Source organism: Emydura macquarii, unplaced genomic scaffold (assembly GCF_026122565.2).
Source record: "Emydura macquarii macquarii isolate MOO-44397 ecotype Brisbane River unplaced genomic scaffold, CSIRO-AGI_Emac_v2 contig_1790, whole genome shotgun sequence".
Classification (NCBI taxonomy): Eukaryota; Metazoa; Chordata; order Testudines; family Chelidae; genus Emydura; species Emydura macquarii.
Window position 1 is genome coordinate 874885 of NW_027131927.1, and position 21917 is coordinate 896801.

The window sequence follows — 21917 nt, forward strand, 5'->3', positions numbered from 1 at the left end:
GGGTCCTAGTCCAGGGAGTGCGGCCTAGTGGTTAGCATGGCAGAGTGGAAGCCAGGACTCCTGGGTTCTTTTGATGTTGATAAATTGCAGAGGGGTCAGTGAAGAGCCAGGTCTCCACTCCACCCTTCCAACAGTAGCACGACTTTGCTGGGGGCTGGGGAAATCAGTAAAGCGCTCCAGCGGTGGGGCTGTATCAGGGCAGCGCCAAGGCAACACCTCCTGTGTAGACAAGCCTCCACGTGCGAGATTCCAGGAGGTCCAGTGGAAGAAAACCAGGCGAGGGGCGAGGTGGGATTCTCAATACCCCCCTGGGAACCGATCTCATGGGGGCTCGGCCGTCCAGTAGCGGAAGGGCTGGTGCTCCAGGCGCTGGGAGTGGAGGCTGGACCCAGGCCGGCTGGGAAGATGGCATCACAGTCTAGCCCTCAGAATGACACCCCAGGGCAGGGTGGCCCCTTGCTGCTTCAGGCCTGGCTGGGCCTCTTGGTCCCGGCAGAGTCCTGGCCCCATGCTGGGTCATAGTTTCCCCCATGTAAATAAGACCAGCAACCCCTGCAAGGTGGGGAGCGGAGGTTGCTGCTCGCAGGCCCTCCAGCACCTCCCCTGCAGCAGTGGGAGAAGCTGCAGTTGCTGCCCCAGCCAGCAGTGCCATCTGTGGGTCACCAGAACACCAGATGGCGCTGGGGCTAGAGCCCTGCACTGCCAGAGCCCTTGGCACCACCCAGGGCCAGCCTGAGCTTCCACACATTCAGTGCCACCCCCCTGGTATCCCCAGCACTCCCTCTCTCACATGCCCCTCTCCCCCACTGCTCCAGCCCCTCTTCTTATCATCCTCCAGCATCAGGGCACAGCCAAGTTAACCAACCAGCTGCCAGAAGGGCCCCTCTTGGCTCCCCCTCTCTTCTTTGGAGGATGAGGGGCAGCTGACCAGTGACTGAGCAGCTGGCACTGGAGGGGAGGGGTAGGCCAGAGCCTGGAATGAGGCTGGCAGCTGCTCTCCTAGCAGGGGAGGGGGGGCCTGCCCCAAGAGCTCTGGGGAGTGTCTCAGAAAGATTGGAGAAGCCCAGAAGAGCTAGATGAGCCTTGCTCAGCTATGGGGCAGAGGGGGGCACTGTGAATAGAAAGGGGGGCCTGGCCCAAAGGCTGGATCCCCAAGGGGAGTGTTAGGACCCTTCGTTAGTGGTGAAAGCCCCAAGGAGCAATTGGAGGATGGGACTAAGGGAAAGTGACCCTGAGGATCACTAATGTCCCAGAAGGGAGGTGGGTCTGGCTGGGCCCCCCATTGCCCAGTGTGCCAGGAGAGGCTCTGGAGAAGCGGCTGATCCCAGCCTCCAGGGAAGGAAGAGCCAGGATCAGCTCCTCTTTCTAGGGGAGGATTCACAGGCAGGTGGGGTGGGGGCACAAAGCTGTGACTTATGGCTCCACCCCTTTACTCCAGCTCCACCCCTTCCCGTGTCCCACCCCAATCATGGCTCCGCCTCCTCAGCAGCAGATGGGTTTTAATGGATGAATATTTACACACAAGGAAACTCAGACTCCGTGGGAGCCGAGGGGGGTCATGACCCAGGACCCCCGAGCCCATGTCGTGGCGTGTCTCGCTTGCTCGGCACAGCGCAGGCTCCTCCCGGCCACAGCCAGCCCCACACCCCACCATGGGGGGCGCGCCCTGCACACGCCAGGCTCCTCTGTGGCACCTCGCCCCAGGAGGCCCCTATTTTTTGGCGCTGGTGGAGATGCCCAGCACCTGGCGGTTCACCTCACGCAGCTGCGCATCCAGCATCTCCAGGGCCAGGCCCAACTCGGCCACCTGCTGCTGCAAGTCCAGCATGGCGCTGTTCTGCTCCTCCTCCTTCTTCCTAGTGTTGGAGGCCTGGCGCGCGTACTCCAAGAAGATGCACAGGCCCCCCACGCTGAAGACGATGGCCTCGCCCAGCAGCTCTGCCCCCAGCTCCACTGCCGCCTCCTCGTTCAGGGGCTTGATGGTGGCGCCACGGAAGCCCATCATCCGCATCTTGGTTCGCATCTCCACCCAGTGGTATACTGCAGGGGGGGAGGGCATGAGGGGGAGCAGCCGGCAGTGCCGGGAGGTCACCCAGCTCCTCCGCCCAACCCCCGCGCATCAACGGGGGGGGGGGGGGGAGAGACACGGGCTGCTGGGGAAAGGGAGGGACTGAGAGGAGTTGACCCCTGCCAGCGTCTGCCCGTAGCTCTGCTGGGGCTCCTCACTCCTGAGCCGCAGCCCTGCCCTGCCCCCACTCCTGCCCCGCCCCACCCCCAACTCCTGCCAGTGCCCCTCACTCCTGACCCGCAGCCCCCTGCCAGCCCTGCCCCTCCCCACCCCCAACTCCTGCCAGTGCCCCTCACTCCTGACCCACAGCCCCATGCCAGCCCAGCCCAGCCCCGCCCCCACTCCTGCCCCACAGCCCCGCCCCCACTCCTGCCCCACAGCCCCCTGCCAGCCCAGCCCTGCCCCCACTCCTGCCCCACAGCCCCCTGCCAGCCCAGCCCTGCCCCCACTCCTGACCCACAGCCTCCTGCCAGCCCAGCCCCCACTCCTGCCCCACAGCCCCCTGCCCCGCCCCCCCGCTAGCTCCGACCAGCCCACTCCCCGCTCCTGGTCGTGGGATTGAGGGGGGGAGGGGGAACAGGTCAGGGTCACTTCACGAGCTCTGGCTTCCAGTTCCTTCCGGGTGCCCTCTTAATGTCAGCACTGGGCCCGCCCATGGGGCCCGCCTATTGGCCCGCTGGCCCCACATCCCGCCCTGACCCTCCCACTATTGGCCCGCTGGGCCCCTAGCCCCGCCTCACACTGCCCCCATTGGTCCACTGGGATCCGTCCCGCCCCATAGGTGCGCCGGGCCCCCATTGGCTCGCTAGGCTCTCTGCCCCGCCCCCTCACCGGCTCCATTGGCCCACGGGCCCCGTGCCGCCCCCATTGGCTCGCTCGCTAGACCCACAGCAGCCCCGCTCCGCCCCCATTGGCCCGTCGCCCCGGCGCGCGCGGCCAGTCACCGTCACTCACGCTGCGCGGGCGGCCCGCAGACGTAGGTTCGGAAGAAGGGGCTGGCGCGAGCCCCCGCCTTGAGGCGCGCGGCCAGGGGCCGGCTGAGCTGCCGCACGCCCAGGTACAGGAGCTTGGCGATGGGAAACGCGCCGGCCACCATCCTCCCTCCCGGCGGCCCCGCGCCGCCGTGACGTCAGCGCGCAGGCCCCGCCCCGCCGCCTCTTGCGCGGCCGTGGGGGCGGGGCGCATAATATGCAAACGAGGCTCATGAATATGCCAGGTGATGCGTCGTGCGTCCGCAGATGACGTGTGATTAAAAATATGCAAATTTAGGCTAACGCCTACGGGAGGTTGGTATGCAAATGAATCACATGAATATGCACTAGTTAATTATGCATACCGGACACCGAGAACCCCATCGAAGGCAAATCGGGTATGTAAATTATCTCATGAATATGCAAAGTGGAGCAGGGACCGCCTCCTCACCTATATCCCCTGCCCCACTTCCCTCCCCCCCCCCGCGCCTGACCAGCCCCGCCCCCGCCAGTGCCCGGCGTCTCCGGACGTCTGGGTTCTGTCCCCAGCGAGCCCGGCCACGGGGACTCAGCAGGGGGTGCTGGCAGCGGGGCGGGCTGGCCCCAGGCTCTGAATGTGCCCCCAGAGCCCCTCACTCTGCTCCCCCCCTCCCAGCATCATGCCGGGTGGTTGAGCCGCTGCTGGGCTCTCCCCCAGAGGTGGCTGCATGTGGGTGCTGGGTGCAGGCTGTGGGGGGGGAGAGGGGCAGTTTGGGACGCGTTCTGGGGCCCTTCCCTAGTGTGCAGGGATCCTGGACCCACGGCCGTCTCCCCGCAGGAGCCATGGGGTCTGTGTCTCCTCCCCGCTCCCCGGGAGTTGTCTGCTTGATGCGCTCTGGGCGGGGGGGTTTCCCTGTGACTCCTCGGCGGGGCAGTAGAAAGGGGCGGATGATTGTGCGCTAGGGCTGGGGTCTTGAACTGCCGGCCTAGGGCAGGCTGCAGGGAAACCAGCCCCCTCGGTTCCTGGCAGGGTGCTTCCCTGATCTGGGGGTCCAGGGCGACAGAAGGAAAAGGGGGGTCCCTGGTGGGTTCTGCCCCCTACTGCCCACTCCCCCCCCAGCTGAGTCTCTCACCGGACTCCTTGGGCATCCTGTTCCCGTCCATTGCCCCCACTGGAAGGTCCTTCTCAGCTGCCCCTCGGAGTCTGGTGGAGCTGATCAGGACTGAGCCGGTCCCTGCCCCAGATCTCGAATCCCCAGCACTGGCGGGGGGGGGGATGCAGGGGCTCCCTGGGGGCTTGGCCAACCATGGGGCTGAGCTATGCTCAGCTCGGCACAGTGACGCACCAGGATCCCACGAGGGGGCTGGTGAGGCCCATCTGCTGTTCACCCTCTTTCAAGCCTCACTGAGGTCAGGCGAGGACACAGGCCCAGCCAGGCCTGGTGACTCCTAGCCGGGGGCTGCTCAGAGCCCCATGCAGGCGGCTCTGCCTCCCTACCCCCATCCCAGAGTCACTAGGGCCGTGCGAACGGAGGAGGGGCCTGCCTGCTGGTGAGAGCTGTGGGACCCTGCGGAAGCACAGTGGGGAGTGCAGGGCGGTGGGGCTCCCCGCCCCCGGCTTGCTAGATCAGCAGCCCAGCTCCAGGCTCTTCCCTCAGAGGATCTCCAAATGCTGAACAAACCCCCCAGCCCCAGTGTGCTGAAGGGAAACAGGCAGGGTCAGTGGGACAGCTGGGAATGGAACCCAGGAGTCCTGGCTCCTGGCCCCCCTGCTCTAACCACTAGACCCACTCCCCTCCCAGAGCCAGGGGTAGAACCCAGGAGTCCTATGTTCTCACACTCTGGCTTTCTCATCCCAGAGCAGGGCTGGCTGGGCGGTGGCAGGGCCGGCGCCCTGCTTCCAGCCCTGAAGGTTCCCTGATGGGGTCACTGTTGCCCTGGGCTGGATTTGGGCAGCACCAACGGAAGGGTGAGAGCCGGCAGCGTGTCTGTATGTGTGGCAGGGCTGGGGCGCTGGCCCTCTCGGCCCTACAGGGCAGTCTGACTGAGGTGCCGCTGGGAGCCAGGACTCCTGGGTTCTATCCGTGGCTCTGGGAAGGGAATGGGGTCTAGTGGTTAGAGCCCGGGGGGCTGAGAGGCAGGACTCCTGGGTTCTCTGGGTGTGGGAGGGAGCACTGCACGGCCTTTGAGGAAGCGGACTGGGTGGTGTCCTGACAGCTACAGCGGGAAGGGGCTCAAGTGGATTTAGGCAAGAGAGAAAACTAAACAAACAGGCGAAGGGAAAATCTCCCCCTTTGGCTCCGCGTCCTGGCTCCTAAGCCGTGCCAAGATGCTGTCTGAAGTGGTGCCGAGATGGCCCCAGCCACGCTGCCCCCAGCCAAGGACCGTATTGGGAGAAGCCTCTGCTGCGCGGGGGCCATGGTTAGGCCAAGGGGGGGTGGACGGGCTGCTCCTCTCACCAAGCAGCAGGGGGCGCCTTGCCCAGCACGGGCAGTTGCCGGGGAGCGTGGGAGATTCCCGTGCCTGAGCATTCTCGCCCTCGCTTCCTGTTTATTCCCAGGAATGTTCCCATCGTGGCGCCTCCTGCCCTGTGACGTGGTGAGCAGCGCTGGGGTCAGGCAGCCCCTGCTTGTGCGGTCACTGTCCGGCAGCCCGCCACTCCCCAGAAATTCCTGGAGGGAGAGTCAGCGGCGGGGCATGGGGAGACTCCAGCGCGCACCTTAAACTCAGCTCAGCGACCAGGAGGATTTATTTAAATTAGACGTAAGAATGGCTTGTTACTCAGCATGGAGATGCAACCTCCTCTGGGGTGGGGCGCTAGAGCTGTTTATACCAGGGCCCCCTGGGGAAACCTATGGGCTGCATTCTCCCACATGGCTAGAGAACTGGGGGGGAGGGGCAGCTAGAGCCTTCTCCTCAGCTTTTTCTCAACTTGCCCTCAGACCATAGACATTGCAGTAGCCATTGCAGGCCGGGCGCTGCCCAGACACTGAGGGGCAGACAGTCCGGCTTTGGGTGGACATGGGGGAGACTCTCAGAAGGGCAGGGACTCACCCAAGGTCACCCAACACCTTGGGTAGAGCCAGACATGGAACCCAGGTGTCCTGGCTCCTAATGCAGCTAGTAGCCCAGCTCAGGTAGGTTGGAGAAGTGCTTGGGTCTGTCCTGGCTCTGACAGAGGGATTGTGCGCCCAGGGAATGGCAAGGGACCGTAGGGCAGCAGGGGCAGCTGTTCCTGTCCAGACGCTGACCTTTAACTGTGGGACTTTGGTGGCAGGAGTGGGATCCCTGGGACAGACTGGGGGAACTTAATGGCCCACCTTAGCTCCCAGCTAGCCCAGCCTGCAAAGGAATCTGGGAGGCTTGGGGCTTGTGCCCTTTGCTTTGGTTTCTTTATGGGGGAGGAAGAGTCTGAAAGAGTTCAATTAATCCCTGCCCCGGCCACCCAACCCTGCCTGCCCCTGGCACGGCCATATCTAGCAGTGCAATTGCTTCCTCTGGGACAGGGGCGATTTGGTCCGTGTACATGTAGTGTCTGGAACCTCGGGGCCCTGATTCCCCCATGGAGTCCTTCAATGGGACCCCTCCAACCTCCCCAGGAAATAAATAACCTTCATTAACCATCAGGCCAAGGGCACTGCCCGGTACAGACCAGCCCCATCAGCATGGATGGGCGCCCTCTGCTCCCTACTCCACAGCCCGCGGCCTTGTCCTGCCATAGGTGCCGCGTGGCCTGTGTGGATCACCTGGCTTGCATGCCTACTCTGGACAGGGATCCCCGCTAACCTGGGCATGCCTTCAGGCAGCTGCTATAGTACACACCCCTCCAGCCCCGTGCACGCCCCTCCAGCTATCTTCCTAGCCCCGGGATTGATCCATCCATCCCCATAAAAAACCCTCCATCTATCCAGCCGTTAGCTGTGTCCATCCGTCCATCTTCACAGTCCCTGGATCTGTCCATCCATCTGCATCTCCCACCCTTCTATCTATCCATCCGTTGCCCTCCATTGCCATGTACCCCTATCATCAGCCTCAGATGTTCATCCATCCCCAAACATCCCTTTGTGTTCGTCCATCCATCCCCATACGCACCCAGGCATCCCTTCCCACGCCCCTCTAGCCATTCCCATACATACCCATCTATCCGTACCCCCCCCCCCCCCCAATACCCAGTATCTAGCTGTATTTCTGCAATTCCCCCTTTCTCACATGCCTGTAGAACCCAGATGCCCGGCAGTCCTGGCACCACCCCTTCAGGCCAGGCAGACCCCTCCTGCACCTCCCGCTCCCCCGGGCCTCACCGGGCCTGTTCCCGCAATGGCCGTGCTGCGCCGGGCCATTATATTATTATTATTATTAAGAACAATACTGTATTTACATCTCATTTGCATCCAGGGGCGGGGAGGTGGGTGCTCATTGATTGACAGTCAAGATCTTCATCTGCAGCTCCTCGTCGGGCGGGCCAAGGGGGGGCGGGGGCGGGGAGGGGGGCCGGCAGGGCACCGGGAGCCGGCAGAAGCTACTCTTCTTGGAGGAGAGGGGGGTGTCCAGGGTGAGCGAGGCAGTGGCCATCTCCTGGGGCTTGGAGCTGGTGAGGAAGCGCAGCAGGGTGGAGAGGGCCTTGGCCACGTCGCTGCGGGCCCCCTCGTTGACGAAGCAGTACAGGATGGGGTCGGCCACGCAGTTGAGGCTGGTGAAGGCCAGCGAGCTGTGGTAGGCCACGAAGACCTTCTCCTCGAAGCTGCAGTCGCAGGGCTTGCTGAGGTACACGGCGCTGCGCGAGAGCAGGATGACGTGGTAGGGGGCGAAGCAGAAGAGGAGGATGACGATGAGGCTGAGGGCCAGCCGCTTGATCTTGGCTTTCTCCTGCTGCTCGGTGGAGACATTGCCGCGCACGGCCCGCAGGATGCCTTGGTAGGAGAAGAGCATGAGGGTCCAGGGGAAGAGGAAGCCGATGAAGACGCGGTAGAGGTTCATCCAGGCCACCCACTCCTCCATGGGGTACTTCTCGAAGCAGAAGGTATGGTTGTAGCGGTCGTGGAAGAGCTCGTTGTGGAAGAGGGGCGCCGAGTTGGCCCCGATCTCGATGGCCCAGACCACGGCGCTGACGGCCACGGCCGTCTTGACCCGGCGGAACCTGGCGAAGCGCAGCGGGTGGGCCACGGCCAGGTAGCGGTCCACGGAGATGCAGCAGAGGAAGGCGATGCTGATGTAGATGTTGGTGTAGAAGATGAAGCCGAAGAGCTTGCAGGACTCCTGGCCGTGGATCCAGTTGTCGTAGTGGAGGAAGTAGTCGATCCACAGGGGCAGGGTGGCGATGTAGAGCAGGTCGGCGATGGACAGGTTGAGCAGGTAGATGCCCAGCTCGTTGTGCTGTCGGACCTGCAGGTAGGCGGCCCACAGCGCCATGCAGTTGGTGGGCAGCCCCATGGTGATGACGGTGATGTAGAGCGTGGGGGGGAAGAGGTGGTCGATCTTGGAATCCACGTGGCAGCTCACCAGGGTGGTATTGCACATCCTCAGCGCCGGCCGGTCCCCGGGCGTGGAGAGGCTGATGGGGCCGGGGGCGACACCGGGGGGCTGGGGAGGGGCCGCGTCAAGGGCTGGGGGTCTCCGCTCAGAGGAGGGGCCGCAGTCGGAAGCGGCGTTTCCACAGGACCAAGCGGATCGCCCTGCAGGGCTCCCTGGGACGGCACCAGGGCAGGGTCTCCATAGCCCCAGGCTGGGCCCTGGCGCGGGGCCCCCTCACCCCAGCCCCATTTGCCCGCCACAGACAAGCGGCCCTGGGTGCTCGGGGCGGACGGGGGGCGGGGCTGGCCGGCGGGGATGATACAGGGGGTCAGAGGAGTCGCCTGCCCCACGAGGGAAGCCAGACACACAGCGTCCCTGCGCCACTCCTGGGAAAGAAGAGGAGAGTTAGGGGGAGTGCCCCTTCTCAGCCCCAACCCCCCCAGGGGATTCTGTCTGCAGCCCCCTGGGCCTCACCCCAGATCTCCCCATCTTCCCCTCGCAGCACTCCAGCCTATCACATGGCCCTCCAGCCCCCCATCTGACCCCCCCCCCCGCCCCTCAGCTGCCCGCATCCTTCCCTCACAGGGCCTTACTCTAGCCCCCCAGGGACCCCTCAGAGCCCCCCAACCAGCCACTCCTCAGTGGGATCCAGACCCTGACCAGCTCCTCACAGCTGCAGGAGGCAGCCCTGTGCCCCAGGCTGCCTTGCCCCTACCAGCCCCATTGTGCCCATGGGTCTGGCCCCTCCTTGCCCCACTGCGGTATCCCAGCTGAGCCCTGCAGGGGGGCGGGATCCCTGTGAGGGGGAGGCCCTGCCCAAGCCCCCTGTGCTGTCTGGGGGGCTTGGGTGACAGGTGCTGGGTTTCATCCCTGCCCCAGATGGCAAGAACCATGGGGCACTATGGGGCAGAGGCCTGACCAAGCCATGGTGGGCTGCCCCTCTGTCCTAAGGGGGGTCCCTACAGCCAGGCCTATTGGCAGGGGGAGCTCATCCTTTTCCCGCTCTGGGAGATGCCTCATCCCGGCAGACCCGACCCCCTGGAGCTGGGCAGGAGCTGCCAGGGCAGAGGGAGGAGCAGAGCCGCCCCCCCACGTCCCCCAGCCCTGGACAGCAGGGTACCAGGCTACGGGTGACTGCCCGGGAACCAGCGTGTGTCCTGCACCAGTCACTGCCCCTCCCACCCGCCGCTTCTTGCACCCCCAACACACACACACGCCAGCCCCTCCCCTGAGCCCTCTGGATCCCCTAGCCTTCCCACAGGCAGCCTCCAGGGGGGCGCCCCCCTGCACCGGCATGGCTACCCCACAGCCACACGTGGTGCTGGGAGCTCAGCCCCTCCTGGCAAGAAGGGGTCCTCTACAATAACAAACCAGCACTGCACCCAGATCAGTGTAGAGCCCAGCGCTCCTGAGAGACCCTACAATAACAGACCAGTGGGGAACTTAGTGCTCGGGGAGACCTACAATAATACATCAGGACAGAGCCCAGCGATCCTGAGAGACCCTACAATAACAGACAAATGCAGACCCCAGCTGTGACGAAGTGGGAATTTTTGTAATATTTTCACAACGCCGCTGAGTGCCTCAGTTTCCCCATAGGCTGCATTGTTACCTAGTGTGGGGAGGAAGGTCTGTTTGCTTCCTGGGCAGGCTGAGACACAGGCCTTAATTCCCCTCTGTGGAGAATCCAGGAAGACATTGGCAAACCCAGTCACCCGGGCTTCGATGCCTAGCAACCCTCTCTCTCTCGGAGGGATGCCAGCCGTGTTTGCACAGCTGGGGGACACAGGGCTGGAGGGGGCGTGTGAAAGTGAAGTGTGTGGGAAGCAGCCAGGGGCCAACACCTGATCTGGGGCAGGGTAGTCAGAGGGATGGGGCTGGGGGCTGACCCTGATGGGCCAGGCTGTAACTTCCACCTCTCCGCTGACCAAGGACTTTTTATGTCAGATCCAGTTGCCTCAGAAACCCGACTGTGCCCGCGCTGTGAGCGCCCCCTGTAGGTGCTGGCGAAGGGCTGCGCTGCACCCCAGGATGGGACGAGTCTGCCTCAGGGTCTGCCTCAGTGGGTCTCACTGAATGAGCTCACGGTGGGACGTAGGAGGGCTGACGGCCCAGGGGTCCTGCCTAAGGAAGGGGTGAAGCTGCGTGGCCTGTCCTGGAGGGAGAGCGAGACCCCAGGCGGTCTGGTGCACTGACGGCGGCCACCCAGAGACTGTTCCAAAGCTGGGGCCAGAGCATCGACCCTGTGTGTCTGTGACACCAGCGCTCCTGAGAGACCCTACAATAACAAAGCCAAGCCGTGCCCAGTACTCCTGAGAGACCCTACAATAACAGACCAGCAGGGGCTCTGAGTCCTGAGAGACCCTACAATAACAGACCAGCGCAGAGCCCAGTACTCCTGAGAAATCCAACAATGACAGACCAGCAGGCGCTCCTGAGAGACCCTACAATAACAAAGCCAAGCCCTGCCCAGCCCTGCAGTGCTCCAGTGTCAGAGTTGCTCTCCATTAGGAAGCAGATCTGCGGCGCGTGGCCTCCGGGGTTTATTTACACAAACAGCTCAAGGCAGGAATGCAGGGACGCCGCGGCTCAGGCTCCAGCGGGCCCCATTGGCACAGGGCCCATTCACACACAGCTCCTGGCCTGCCTGGCCTGGGAGCAAGCATGGCAGGACGGTCCCATGGGTCAGCACGACTTGGCTCGCAGAGTAGGAGGCCGTCCTGCCCCCAGGCCCTATCGCTGCACTGGGAGCTCACGCTTGCAGGCCAGGCTGGATGGCGCTGGTAGCCTTGGCTTGGCATAGCATGACACCAGGACGCCAGCCCATGGGACGTGCTGCCAAATTGTGCTAGCGGGTCTGGGCCTGTCTCTGCTGCCCAGCTGCACTCGGGGCCAGGCCAGAGGCTAGTTGCTGTCAGGGGGCTGGTGGAGTCCCATGAGCCAGGCATAGATAGACCTTGGAGGGGAAACCTAGGCACAGAAGGAGATGGGGGCACTGCAAGTCAAGGGCCGGAGATAGGTGCAGGGCCGGGGCTGAGTATAGCGCAAAGGTTTGCCTGCGCTGGCCGTGGCCGTCTCTCCTCTGCTCGTTTCTCCTTGGTGTCCTGACAGCTAATGATGTTATCGCTGTGCTGGGTCCCGGAGCATGGCTGGGGCTGGGGAGCTGAGCCGGACCCCACCCGCCAGCCAACCTCCTGCATTCCCCAGCCAGTCCCCCTCTGATCCTGCCAGGTCCCCCTAAACCCCCAGTCAGATGCTCCTGCTGCCACCAGATCCTCCCACCCCTGTCAGCCCCCACCCGCAGTCAGCGCATCCCCATGACTTGCTTAAGCCAGCACTACCTCTCACCATCCCCCCAGCCATTCCCCCCCTTCCCCCAGCCAGCATCCTCCCCGCTGGCCTGGCCCTCCCAGATTCCCCTCTCGCTGTGGGAGGGGGGGAGTCACTGAGGCTGACCAGGCGTGGCTTGCGTGACTGCTGGAGGAAAAACAGGAACCACAGGCCATGGGCACGAGTGTCTTTACTGAGGATTAGCCGGGTGCAGCATAGGGCTGCCCTCCTGAAGGGTCCTCTCCCCGCAGCCTGTTGCCACCTGGGCACCCCAACACCCCCATCCTGCCCCAGCACCCCCCTCCGCTGGCACCAGACTGCGACTACGCCAGTGGGAGAGCAGGAAACCAGGAGCCATGTTACTACAGTGCATCAGACTGATGGGATGGTGCCAGGGCAGAGGCAAGGGTGGGAGCAGTGGTACGAAGGGGCAAAGCCAAGAGGGGGATGGGGATGGTGCCAGGGGCACAGTTAAGGTTGGCTGGGGATGGTGCCAGGGGCACAGTTAAGGTTGGCTGGGGATGGTGCCAGGGGCACAGTTAAGGTTGCAAAGAGCCCTGGTGGGAGGCCACACAGCTCCAGCTCGCTCCTCCCTACCCCAGATCTGCTCAGAATCAAGGCAGGAGAAGAGGTTAATGGAAGGAAAGTGAATCCTACCTCGCACCTGGGGGCAGAGCCAGGGGGCAATGGCTGGGGGCTGAGATGGAAGGGACGATGGCTGGAAGCCAAGCCATGTAACAGGTGGGGAGTGGCTGGCGGTGAAGGGTCAGGAGGGGCAACCGGTGGGAGTCGGGGAGGGCGTTTAGGCTGGGGACTGGGCCAGGGGGTGGGGGTGATGGCTGAAAGACTGGCAGCAGGGAGGCGGGTGATGGCTGGGAGCCAGGAGGCCAGGGGTGGGGACTGGCTGGAGGCTGGGGGATGATGGCTGGGGACCGGGAGGTCGGGGCGAGGGTTGGCTGGAGATGGAGGGTTGGGGGGTGATGGCCGGGGGTGGGGACTGGCCGGGGGGGTGATAGCCAGGGGTGGGGGCTGGCTGGAGGCGGGGGCTGGCTGGAGGCCAAGCACAAGGGGGTCCCATGGTGCTGGCTGGGCCGGCAGCCGCAGGCGGGGGAGTGTGACCTTTCCAGGCCCATAATCCCTCCCCTTCCTCCCCAGGAACTCCCCTGCCGGGCGCCAAAGGGCAACGGCGCCTGGCGGCCCAGTAAGAAGAGCGTGCCAGGGCCCAGAACAGCCCCAGCTGCTCCGGGCCCCAGAGAACAGTGTGGGGCCCAATCTCACCACAGCCCCACCCCCCTCCCCCAGCAGGGCCTGATCCTGCCAGAATCCCACACCCCCACAGGGATGGATCAAGCCCCAACAGCAGCCCTGCCAGGCGCTCTGCCAACCAAAGCCCTGGGCACACCCGCCCACCCAGGGGGGGGGAAATGCCAAAGGGGGTGATGATATCTCAGCCAAGCTCCACACCAGACAGGCTGGGGACAGTGGCCTGCCTGTCTGCCCGTGTCCAGCTCTGTGGGGCAGCCCTGGCTCCTCTCCAAGGGCCCGGCCATCGCGGGCCAGCCCCCCTCTGCAGCAGCAGGGACCCTGACATGCTGGCTGAGGCTCCTTGGTGCCACGTTTTATCCCTGCCCAGGTTTGGCTGAGTAATAATTAGTGGCTGGCCTGGCTCCTGTGGCTCAGGTCTGGGGGCATCTGCTTGGGGCCCTGTGGGCAGGGGGGAGTGTGGGCTGGGGGTTTGGGGTCTCAGGTCCTAGTTAAAATCCCAGGCTGGCCCCTTCCAGCAGGGATCTCAGAGCACCCGAATTCAGCCTCCTTCCCAGTCAGGGAGGCAGTGTCCTTCCCCCACATCCCAGAGGGGGAAACTGAGGCACTGATTGGCAGGATGGGACATGCATAAAGTGAGTGGGTGATGGAGCTGGAATAGAACCAAAGAGTTCTGGCTCCTTGCCCCGCCCCCGGCTCTACCATTCCCCTGCCAGACCCCAGGAGAGAACCCAGGAGTCCTGGCTCACTGCCCCGGCTCTCTGCTCTAACCACTAGACCCCATTGCCTTCCCAGACCCCAGGATAGCACCTAGGAGTGCTGGCTTGCAAACTCCTGCACTAACCCCAGACACGTTGTCATGTAAAGCAAGGAGGGGGGTTAAAGGGAGTGGTCAGAACAGGCTGGGGGTCTGGGAGTCAGGACTCCTGGGTTCTATTCCCAGTTCTGGGCAGGGTGAGGCGTCTCTAAAGGGACCTGGTGACTGGGCCCCAGTGAAACTGTCAGTTGGACCCAATAAAAACACTGAATTTTTACTGAAACAAAGGAAAATGCTTCAACCCTCAACCACCAGCCGGAGCAGATGCCCACACCCCCACCTCTGGCTCCATCCCTGGTCTCAGAGCAGTAACAACGATCCCCACATCCCGTGGCCAGGAACTAGCCAGGGCTGGGGGGGGGGAAGGGGTGCCCCTGGTGCTTATGGAAATCAGGTGCTTTGCATGAGACCAGGCACTACCAGGGGCTCGAAGAGCCCAGTGGGAGGGCGAGGGGTATCCCATAATGCACCTGGACTGCCCCCAAACGGGGATGAGGGAATAGCCCACAATGCACCTGGCCTGCCCCCATGCAAGGGGACGAGGAAATAGCCCACAATGCACCTGGCCTGCCTCCTCCATGCAAGGGGACGAGGAAATAGCTCACAATGCACCTGGCCTGCCTCCTCCATGCAAGGGGATGAGGGAATAGCCCACAATGCACCTGGCCTGCCCCAGGCAGACAGCTCCAGAGGGCTGGATTGGCCATGGTCAAACTGGGCGGTGTCACAGGCCACCTGGGCCCCTGGCTGGGGTCAGTGAGACCCACGGTTTGGCTCTGGGCTGACTGGAGAAGTTGGGGAGCCCTGGCTCATTTATGAGGAGGGGCCCCAGCTTGGGGCTAGGAGGCTTGGGTCCTGACGCCCCCGCCTGGGCAGGAGGCTGGGCCTGTGGGAACGAAGGGGCATCCCGCAGGCTAGGAAGCTCCAAGGGCAGGGGCACCCTCGGGGCAGGGGGATGGCCTGAGCTGGGAGCCAGCATGTACCTGCTGCTCTTGACCCCAGCCCCCTGGCTTAGGCCAGGCCAGTGGGGTGGGAGGCTGTGGAGCCTGCCCAGTGGGGTGGGGAGGCTGCAGGATGGGGAGGAAGAGGGCCGAGGGTCTCCGGCCTCTCTAGTAAAGTGGGAGATGCAGGGCTGGGGGCTCTGGTCTGGCCACGCCCCCATCCAACCCCCAGAGCCGGGGGTGGGAATTTGGCTGCTGCTGCCAAAATCCTAGTCGTGTCCGTCCCCCCCCCCCCCCCCCGCATTCCCCCCCCCAGTGTTTCTTGGGCATTTAGAGACTTTCCAGGGCTGGCAGGAAACTGGCTAGTTTCCGTTTGCTCCCTAGCCAAATTGGCCCCATCCCACCCCACTGGCTGCCTGACACCCCCTTTGCTTCCCCCTCCCCCCGCTGCCCAACCTCCCCGCACATCTTGGCTGATGCTAGGAGGGAGGTGGCTGGGGCTGCACCCTCTAAGTGCACCCCGAGGAAGCCAGGGGCTGGCGGCCCTGGGCTGGGCTCACCGGGAAACTGCGCAAGGGCGGAGGTTGCTGGGCCAGGCTCACTGGCTTCCAGGACAGGCCAGCATTTGGGGTTCTCATTTGCCCTCCTCTCTCCCCCAGTCCCTCTCCAGTTGGGGAACAGGCTCCCATGAAACACTGCCCCATTGCGCCCACGAAGGTGCCAGCTCAGGCCCGCCCCACCCACGGGAGCCTGAGGGGAGCAAAGGGGGACGTCCCCAGGAATTCGTCCCTACAGAGATTCGGCGGGATGGACCTTGCTTAGCCCAGCCCCACAGCCGAGCGGGGCTAGAGTCCAATAAGGGAAAAGGACTTAACCAAACTCTATGGGGAGTCATTAGGAGCCATCAGAATGGAACCCAGGAGTCCTGGCTCCCAGCCCCACTGCTCTAGCCACTAGTCCTCACTCCCCTCCCCAAGCCGTGCGGGGACGAGCGGCACGGTGTGGGCTGGATAAGGCTGGAGCTGTGTTGTGTTGCTGTGGGGAGAGCCTCGTCACTGTGCAACCAGCTGGCGAGTGGGCGCCAGGGCTGGGGATTTGGGGCTGGGCCCTCCTGAGATCTGGTGCCAGATCTGGGTCGCCGTGGGCCCGTTCACCTCAGGCGGCCACCTTGGGCCCTGTCTCCCCCACATTCCATTGGGTCCAGCGGAACAGGGCTGCCCCACTCACAGCCTGGGCACTGGGGTGTGGCACTGGGTTAGTGGGAGAGGGCCTGGCTCCAGACCCGGGGGGACCAGGCCCAGGGACCCGCCCCCCTGGGGGGCCATTTCCTTCAGCTAAATTGAGGAGCAGGTCACTGGGGCGTGACAGTTAAAGGGAGCAGCCAGGAGCTGTGGCTGGGCCGGCGCAACTCTGAAAGGCCCCTCAGTCCCGACCCACAGCCTCCTCCTGGCCCAGCCCCGGGCTCCCCCCAATCCAGCCGATGCCCCTCAATCCCAGCCCGCAGCCCCGCTGACAATTCATTGCAGAACCGTGGAGCGGAGCTAAGATTACGCTGCCCAAGCGCGGCATCCCGGAGCCCTAGCTGTGTGTGCAGGGAAAGGGGCGTGGGGCCCCCCTGCCCCATGGGCTCACCTGGAGGGTCCTGACGATTGGCCCCTCAATGGGGCCACCGGGTCCCGAGGGAGGCAGATCAGTGATGAGAGCATGCGGGGCACCGCCCGCAGGCCACGCAGCACCTGGCGGGGAGAAAGAGCAAGTGAGATCCTGGGGGGCCTCACCCCATCGCGGGGGCTCCTGTCCCCAACCCCCCACCTGGCCAGGATTCAGTGGGGGAAAGGCAGGGGCGGCTCCCTCCCAGTCTATCGTCCCCCCCCCCCAAATCCCCCAGTAGGTCTCAGAGCCTTGACGGTGGGGGGCACAGAGGGAGACAGCGTGTCCAGCTCCAGCCCCCCCCTTCCCTTCAGGGCTCCTCTGTCTGCCCATTACCAGCCGCAATGACCTTAGCCCGGCCCAGGCCCCGCTGCCCACCTGCTGCCCACGCAGACGGGCCTCCAGGGAGAGACGCTCTCTGCCCGGGAGGCGCCCACCGCCTCCCTCCCCATTGCCAACCCCTCGTCCCACCCCCCCACCCATCGCCTTCATCTCACACCAACCTCCTCCCCTTCCCCCTCATGCCACCCTCCAGCCAACCCCCCCTCCCCTCTCAGGCCCCCTCCCCACAGCCAACCCCAGCCAGCCAGACCCGCCCTGCCACCCCGCCTCCCTTCAGCTCCCAGGTCTCTGCCCCCATGCCAGGGCCGGGGCATTTCCCCTGCGGGGCTCTTGCCCGGCTCCAGGAAGGGAGAGCGGAGAGAGAGTTGTGGTGGGGCTCAGCAGGAGGTGCCCCGTCACCCCCCATGGGCATGGACTGGGCCCCCAGCTGGCATCCCCAGCACGTGAGCCGCCCTTCTGTCCCCTGCGGGGGGGGGGGGAGGGCTGGAGGTGAGGATTAGGGGTCCCGTTGCCCTGCCTCTGAGCACGCAGGCGACCCCAGGCGTGAAGGGGTTAAAGTGCTGCCCCTGGCCTGGCCCGACCCCGCCAGCCCTCGGGGAGCAGCCGCCCCCCACTCCCCTGGCAGGTGCACTTGTGGCAGCCTGTGTTCGGAGCCCAATTCGATTACCCCGGCGCGGGGATATTTATAACCCGGAGACTCGCGCTCGCCCGTCTGCGCGGCCGGATGTGCCGGAGGCTCACGCTGCAGCCCAGCTGGGCCCCGGCGGCCACGCACCCGGTGCCGGGATAGAGCCACGCCAGCCTGTCCTTGGGGTCTGGACAGGGGGAGCTCCCGGCTACTCCACGCCTGGCCTTTCCCAGCAGGGGGTGCTGTGGGGAGCGGGGCAGGGCGCTGGCTGGGTGTGGAGCCCTGGGCTACTCCCAGCAAACTGTCTAGTCTCCTGCTGTGACCACCCTACCCCCATGGGCACCCCTCAGTCCCGACCCGCAGACCCCTGCCATCCCAGGCAAAAGGTGGCTGGGCTGGGCACGGCTCTGCCCGCGTGGGGGCATCCCTCCCCTGTGCACGTGGGGCTGTATCTGCTGAGCGCTGCCCTGGGCCCAGGTAATAACCACATCTGGGACTGGGCCCGAGTCTGGGCCCGACGGGCAACCCATGGCTGCAGACTCTGCCCTTGCCTTGCCCCAGCTCTGCCGGCCGGGGGCCCTGGGTCTGAGGGGAAGAGTCGGGGTGCCACGGGGCAGGATTGGCAGCGGGGGTGCCCTAGGCCTGGCTCCAGTGACTCTTCCCACTGGTATCCCACAATTCCCTGGGGCCTGTGCGTAATCTCCCACGCGCCACCGCTGTCCCACAATGCCCTGGGGCCCGTGCGAAATCTCCCACACCCCGCTGCTGTTGAGTGCCAAGCTGGGAATTGTGGGATAGCTTCCCAGAGTTCAATGCTGCCAACCTGGCGCTGCGCCTCGAGTGCCCGGGGTGGGGTTGGCCCCAGACAGGGCCCCGCTGGAAGGGGGAGCCATGGAGCTGGCAGCGAGGCCATGGCCGGGGGCAGGACAGCCCCTCCTTGGGGGGATTCCAGCCGCCGCTCAGGCACTGCCCATGCCAGAGCTCCGAGCCCTGGCGGCTCAGACGTGGCTGGCACCGGAAGGGTTAACACCCCCCTAGGGGGCGGCTGGCTCGGGTCAGGCAGTTCAGAGCAATTGGGAACAATTCACCAAATTGGCCCGCCTCCTAGGAGCCAGGAGCGATGTCACCATGTGCAACTCTGCCAGGGGAGGGGACGGGAGGGCATGGCCCCCCCATGGCACGGCCCCGACTGTGCCCCCAAGTAGGGATGGGGGGGCTGAGACTGACCAGGCCCCTGCAGACCCCAATGGCCCAGGCCCTGTGCCCAGCTGGGGTCTCAGCCTCCTGTGTGACTCCTGCTCTGTCCAGCCCCTGGCACCGGGGTTGTGGAGAGTGGTGGCCGGGCATTCACTGCCCCTCTCGCCACAGACAGGCCCAGGGTCTGTGCCGGGGAAGGGGGAACCCTCCCAAACCCAGGGTCCCCTCCCAGCTAAGGATGCCTCACACAGGGCCAGGCGGGGAGCTAGGACTCCTGGGTCCTGTTCCCAGCTGTGTCCCTGGCTGTCTGCTAGGGCCAGCCTCCTCCTCCTCCCACCCGCCCAGTGCCTCAGTTTCCCTCAATGACCCCGATACTCCTTCCCTGTTCAGGAGAGCCAGGATTGCTGCTCACCGCCTGGGGCCTGGGAAATAGGGCATGGCCCCTCTGAACGGGGCCAGTCCTCTAGTGCCTGGAGTCATGCCCAGCCCCTGTGCCGTGAGCCCCTCTGCTGGATACAGCCCTAATGGCCCATTTTACCCTCCAGCCCAGCCACTCCCACTGCTCCACGAAGCAGGGTTTGGGCGACTCCCGTCCTCAGCCGGGCAGGGCCCATCTTTGCCCTGTCTGGGCAGCGCCCGGCCGGCCGGGGTTTGGGCTGGGCCGGGGCCCGGATGCTCCAGCAGCACAGAGAAAGCCCAGAACTGATACTAATGGCTCCAGCCCAGGCAACCTGTGGCTGCCCGTCCGGAGGGTCCTTCCCAGCCCGTCGCACAGACCTGGCTTGCACCCGTCCCGCCCGCCGAGCTGGCCGACCCCCCTTCCCCCACAACTCTCCTGCCCCAAACCTGGCCAGGGACACCCCATGCCAAATCCAGCCGGGGGTGCTGAGTCCAGAGAGACCCGGTAACAGCCCCGTTTTCACTCATTTTGCACCCACATTTGGGGCCAGATTTCCCCAGCGCCCACCGTTCCCCCAGTGCCCCCAGAATACTGCAGCCGTGGGAAGATTTGGCCCTGGGTGAAAGCAGCATCCGGCCCCCCCTGCCCAGCCTGCGCCCAGCTCTGGGGTGGGCTCTAAAATTCACCTTTTATTTCCAGTGTCCAAAGCGACCCGGCTTTGGCCGTTTGCTGAAAGCCCCTGCCTGGGTTTCCGTGCGGGCTGCTCTGCGCTGTGAGTGACACCCTCACCTAGCATCACTGCCCATGGGCCCCGCAGCCATTGAGGCCTGGCACTTGCGCCAGGGGCTCTTGGTGCCTCCTTGGTTCCTGCCCTGTGCTTCCCCTCCCGGCCCCTTGTCTCCACTGCAGTACTGAGTCAACGTATAACCCGTGTTCCCCAGCTCCAGCCCTGTCCACACCCAAACCCCCTTGCTCCAGGCTGGACGGCTAGTACCTCCAACTGACTGCCCGCCAAGGGCCAGGCCAGGAGGGAGCCCAGCTCACCAGCTGCTGACATGCCCGCTCCATGAATGCCAGCGATATAGCATGGCACGGACACTTGCCCCGGTGCTGGGCTCACTCCGGAGGGGCAACGTGTGCCCAAGAGCGCCAGAGAACTCCGCAGGGAGGAGAGACCCTGAGAACTCCTGCCCCACACACCAGGGCATCGGTGCCAGTCCCTTGGCAGATCTGGCCGTTTGTCAGGGCACGCGTGCCAGGATCCAGTGCCCTCAATGTTCTTCATCTGGGGCTTGGCAGAACAACCAGCCCCGTTTTCCTGCAGCCCCGGAACCCAGTGCCTGCTAGCGATGTCTAGGGGCTGGGATCCCGGGCACTGCCAGCCATCGCCCAGCCCAGCGTGCTTGTCCTGCAGGGAGCAACGCTCTCACAGGGTGCCATCGATCCTCCCCACCCGGCCTTCCGCTCCGTGACCTCCCCCAGCAAGACCTGCTGGCTGCCTCCCCCAGAGGCAGCCCTCCGCACCCCACAGCTCCAGGGCAGCCCAGCCCTTGGCGGTGCTGATTTCACCCCTCGGCTCTCAAATCCCTGCCCCCAGGTGGCTGGGGGGACAGACTCTAGCAGGGGGCGATGCCCCAAAATGACCCTGAGTCTTTATCCTGATGGGTTCGGAGCGGGGTTAACCCGGCAGAAGACTGAGCCATGGGGGGAGGGGTTGATTGTGGGCCAGATGCCCTGGGGACCGGATGAGCATAGAGACCCCCAGAGTCTAGCAGGGGCACCAGGTCCAGCCTCAAAGCTCCCTTCCCAAAGGGGGGGCCCTGTCCTGTACAGGGCAGCCCAGGGGGGCACCTGCCTGTGGGGGTTGGGGGGGGGGGGGGGGATGGACTGATGTGGGGAGGGCAGGAGAGAGCAGGTGGGAGCAGGGGAGGTATCCTGAGGGGCAAGAGGAAACTGGAGGTATCCTGGGAGAAGGGGGCGGGGGAGGGGCAGAGGTATATCCTAGGGGTCAGAGGGGAGCAAGGGGCTATCCTGTAGGGTGGGGGTATTGTGAGGGGGAGCATTTCCTGAGGGGGGGGGCACAGAGTGGGAGGAGAGCCAGGTCCAGCATGGGGGACATTGCCCTCCTAGGACAACTCCCCCAACTCCCCGCCCCCCACTGGGGGGCTCAGATGTCCCAGGCACCAGCCATCCCCACACGGTCCAGGGCTCTGATCTCTCCTAGGAACCCCAGAACCCAATGTCCTGACACCCCCGTTCTCCCCACGCTGTGCCCCACACCCTGGCACCGCAACCCCCACATGCCAGCGCCCCCCACCCCACAGCCGGGCACCTCCAGCCCCACGTGCCAGAACCCCCACCCCACACCCTGGTACCCACACATGCCAGCGCCCCCACCCCACAGCCGGGCACCTCCAGCCCCACGTGCCAGCCCCCCAGTCAGCCCGTGACGCGGTCTCACCTTGCAGGGCTCCCGGGGCAGGGGGTCACCGGGGGGCAGGGGGCAGTGTGCAGGGTGTGGAGCCCCCCCACCGGGCCGTCCCCGCCTGGTTCCATGGGGCCCCTGGGGCCGTGCCAGCCCAGCCCAGCCCAGCTCCGTCCGCGAGTCAATCGGTTCTCAGCGGCAAGCTCCGGCGGCGCCGGCTCCGCGCGAGTCGCGACTGAGGGACCCGGGAAGGGGGAGCCGCAGCCACAGCCCGGCCCCGCTGGCGGGTTAACCCCTGCGCTGCCGGATCCCTTCCCACCGCCCTCCGACAGTGGGTTAACCCCTGCGGTGCCGGATCCCCCCACCGCCTGCGGGTTAGCCCCTGCACCACCGGA

General features: G+C 65.0%; 2 protein-coding genes across 2 annotated transcripts; both read right to left on the reverse strand.

Moving 5' to 3' along the window:
• Positions 1-1482: 1482 nt before the first annotated feature.
• On the reverse strand, positions 1483-3228 carry OPA3 (outer mitochondrial membrane lipid metabolism regulator OPA3). Its single transcript, XM_067556553.1, has 2 exons — positions 3023-3228; positions 1483-2040 (listed from the first exon to the last, which is right to left on the reverse strand). Exons 1-2 carry the CDS (start codon positions 3162-3164, stop codon positions 1712-1714), a joined length of 471 nt encoding a protein of 156 aa, XP_067412654.1. The 5' UTR covers positions 3165-3228; the 3' UTR covers positions 1483-1711.
• Positions 3229-7357: 4129 nt separating this feature from the next.
• Positions 7358-21663, reverse strand: GPR4 (G protein-coupled receptor 4). The gene is made up of 3 exons (XM_067556532.1): positions 21559-21663; positions 16513-16616; positions 7358-8915 (listed from the first exon to the last, which is right to left on the reverse strand). The coding sequence occupies exon 3, from the start codon at positions 8533-8535 to the stop codon at positions 7432-7434; it is 1104 nt and encodes a 367-aa protein (XP_067412633.1). The 5' UTR covers positions 8536-8915; positions 16513-16616; positions 21559-21663; the 3' UTR covers positions 7358-7431.
• Positions 21664-21917: the final 254 nt, after the last annotated feature.

What these genes read in the sequence shown, in the direction of transcription:
- GPR4 (XM_067556532.1), bottom strand. Translation starts at nt 8,535, where the DNA reads ATGTGCAATACCACCCTGGTGAGCTGCCACGTGGATTCCAAGATCGAC.
- OPA3 (XM_067556553.1), bottom strand. Translation starts at nt 3,164, where the DNA reads ATGGTGGCCGGCGCGTTTCCCATCGCCAAGCTCCTGTACCTGGGCGTG. An exon ending in CTGCGGGCCGCCCGCGCAGC is followed by an intron (nt 2,041 to 3,022) that starts GTGAGTGACGGT and finishes CCCCCCCTGCAG; the next exon opens with TATACCACTGGGTGGAGATG.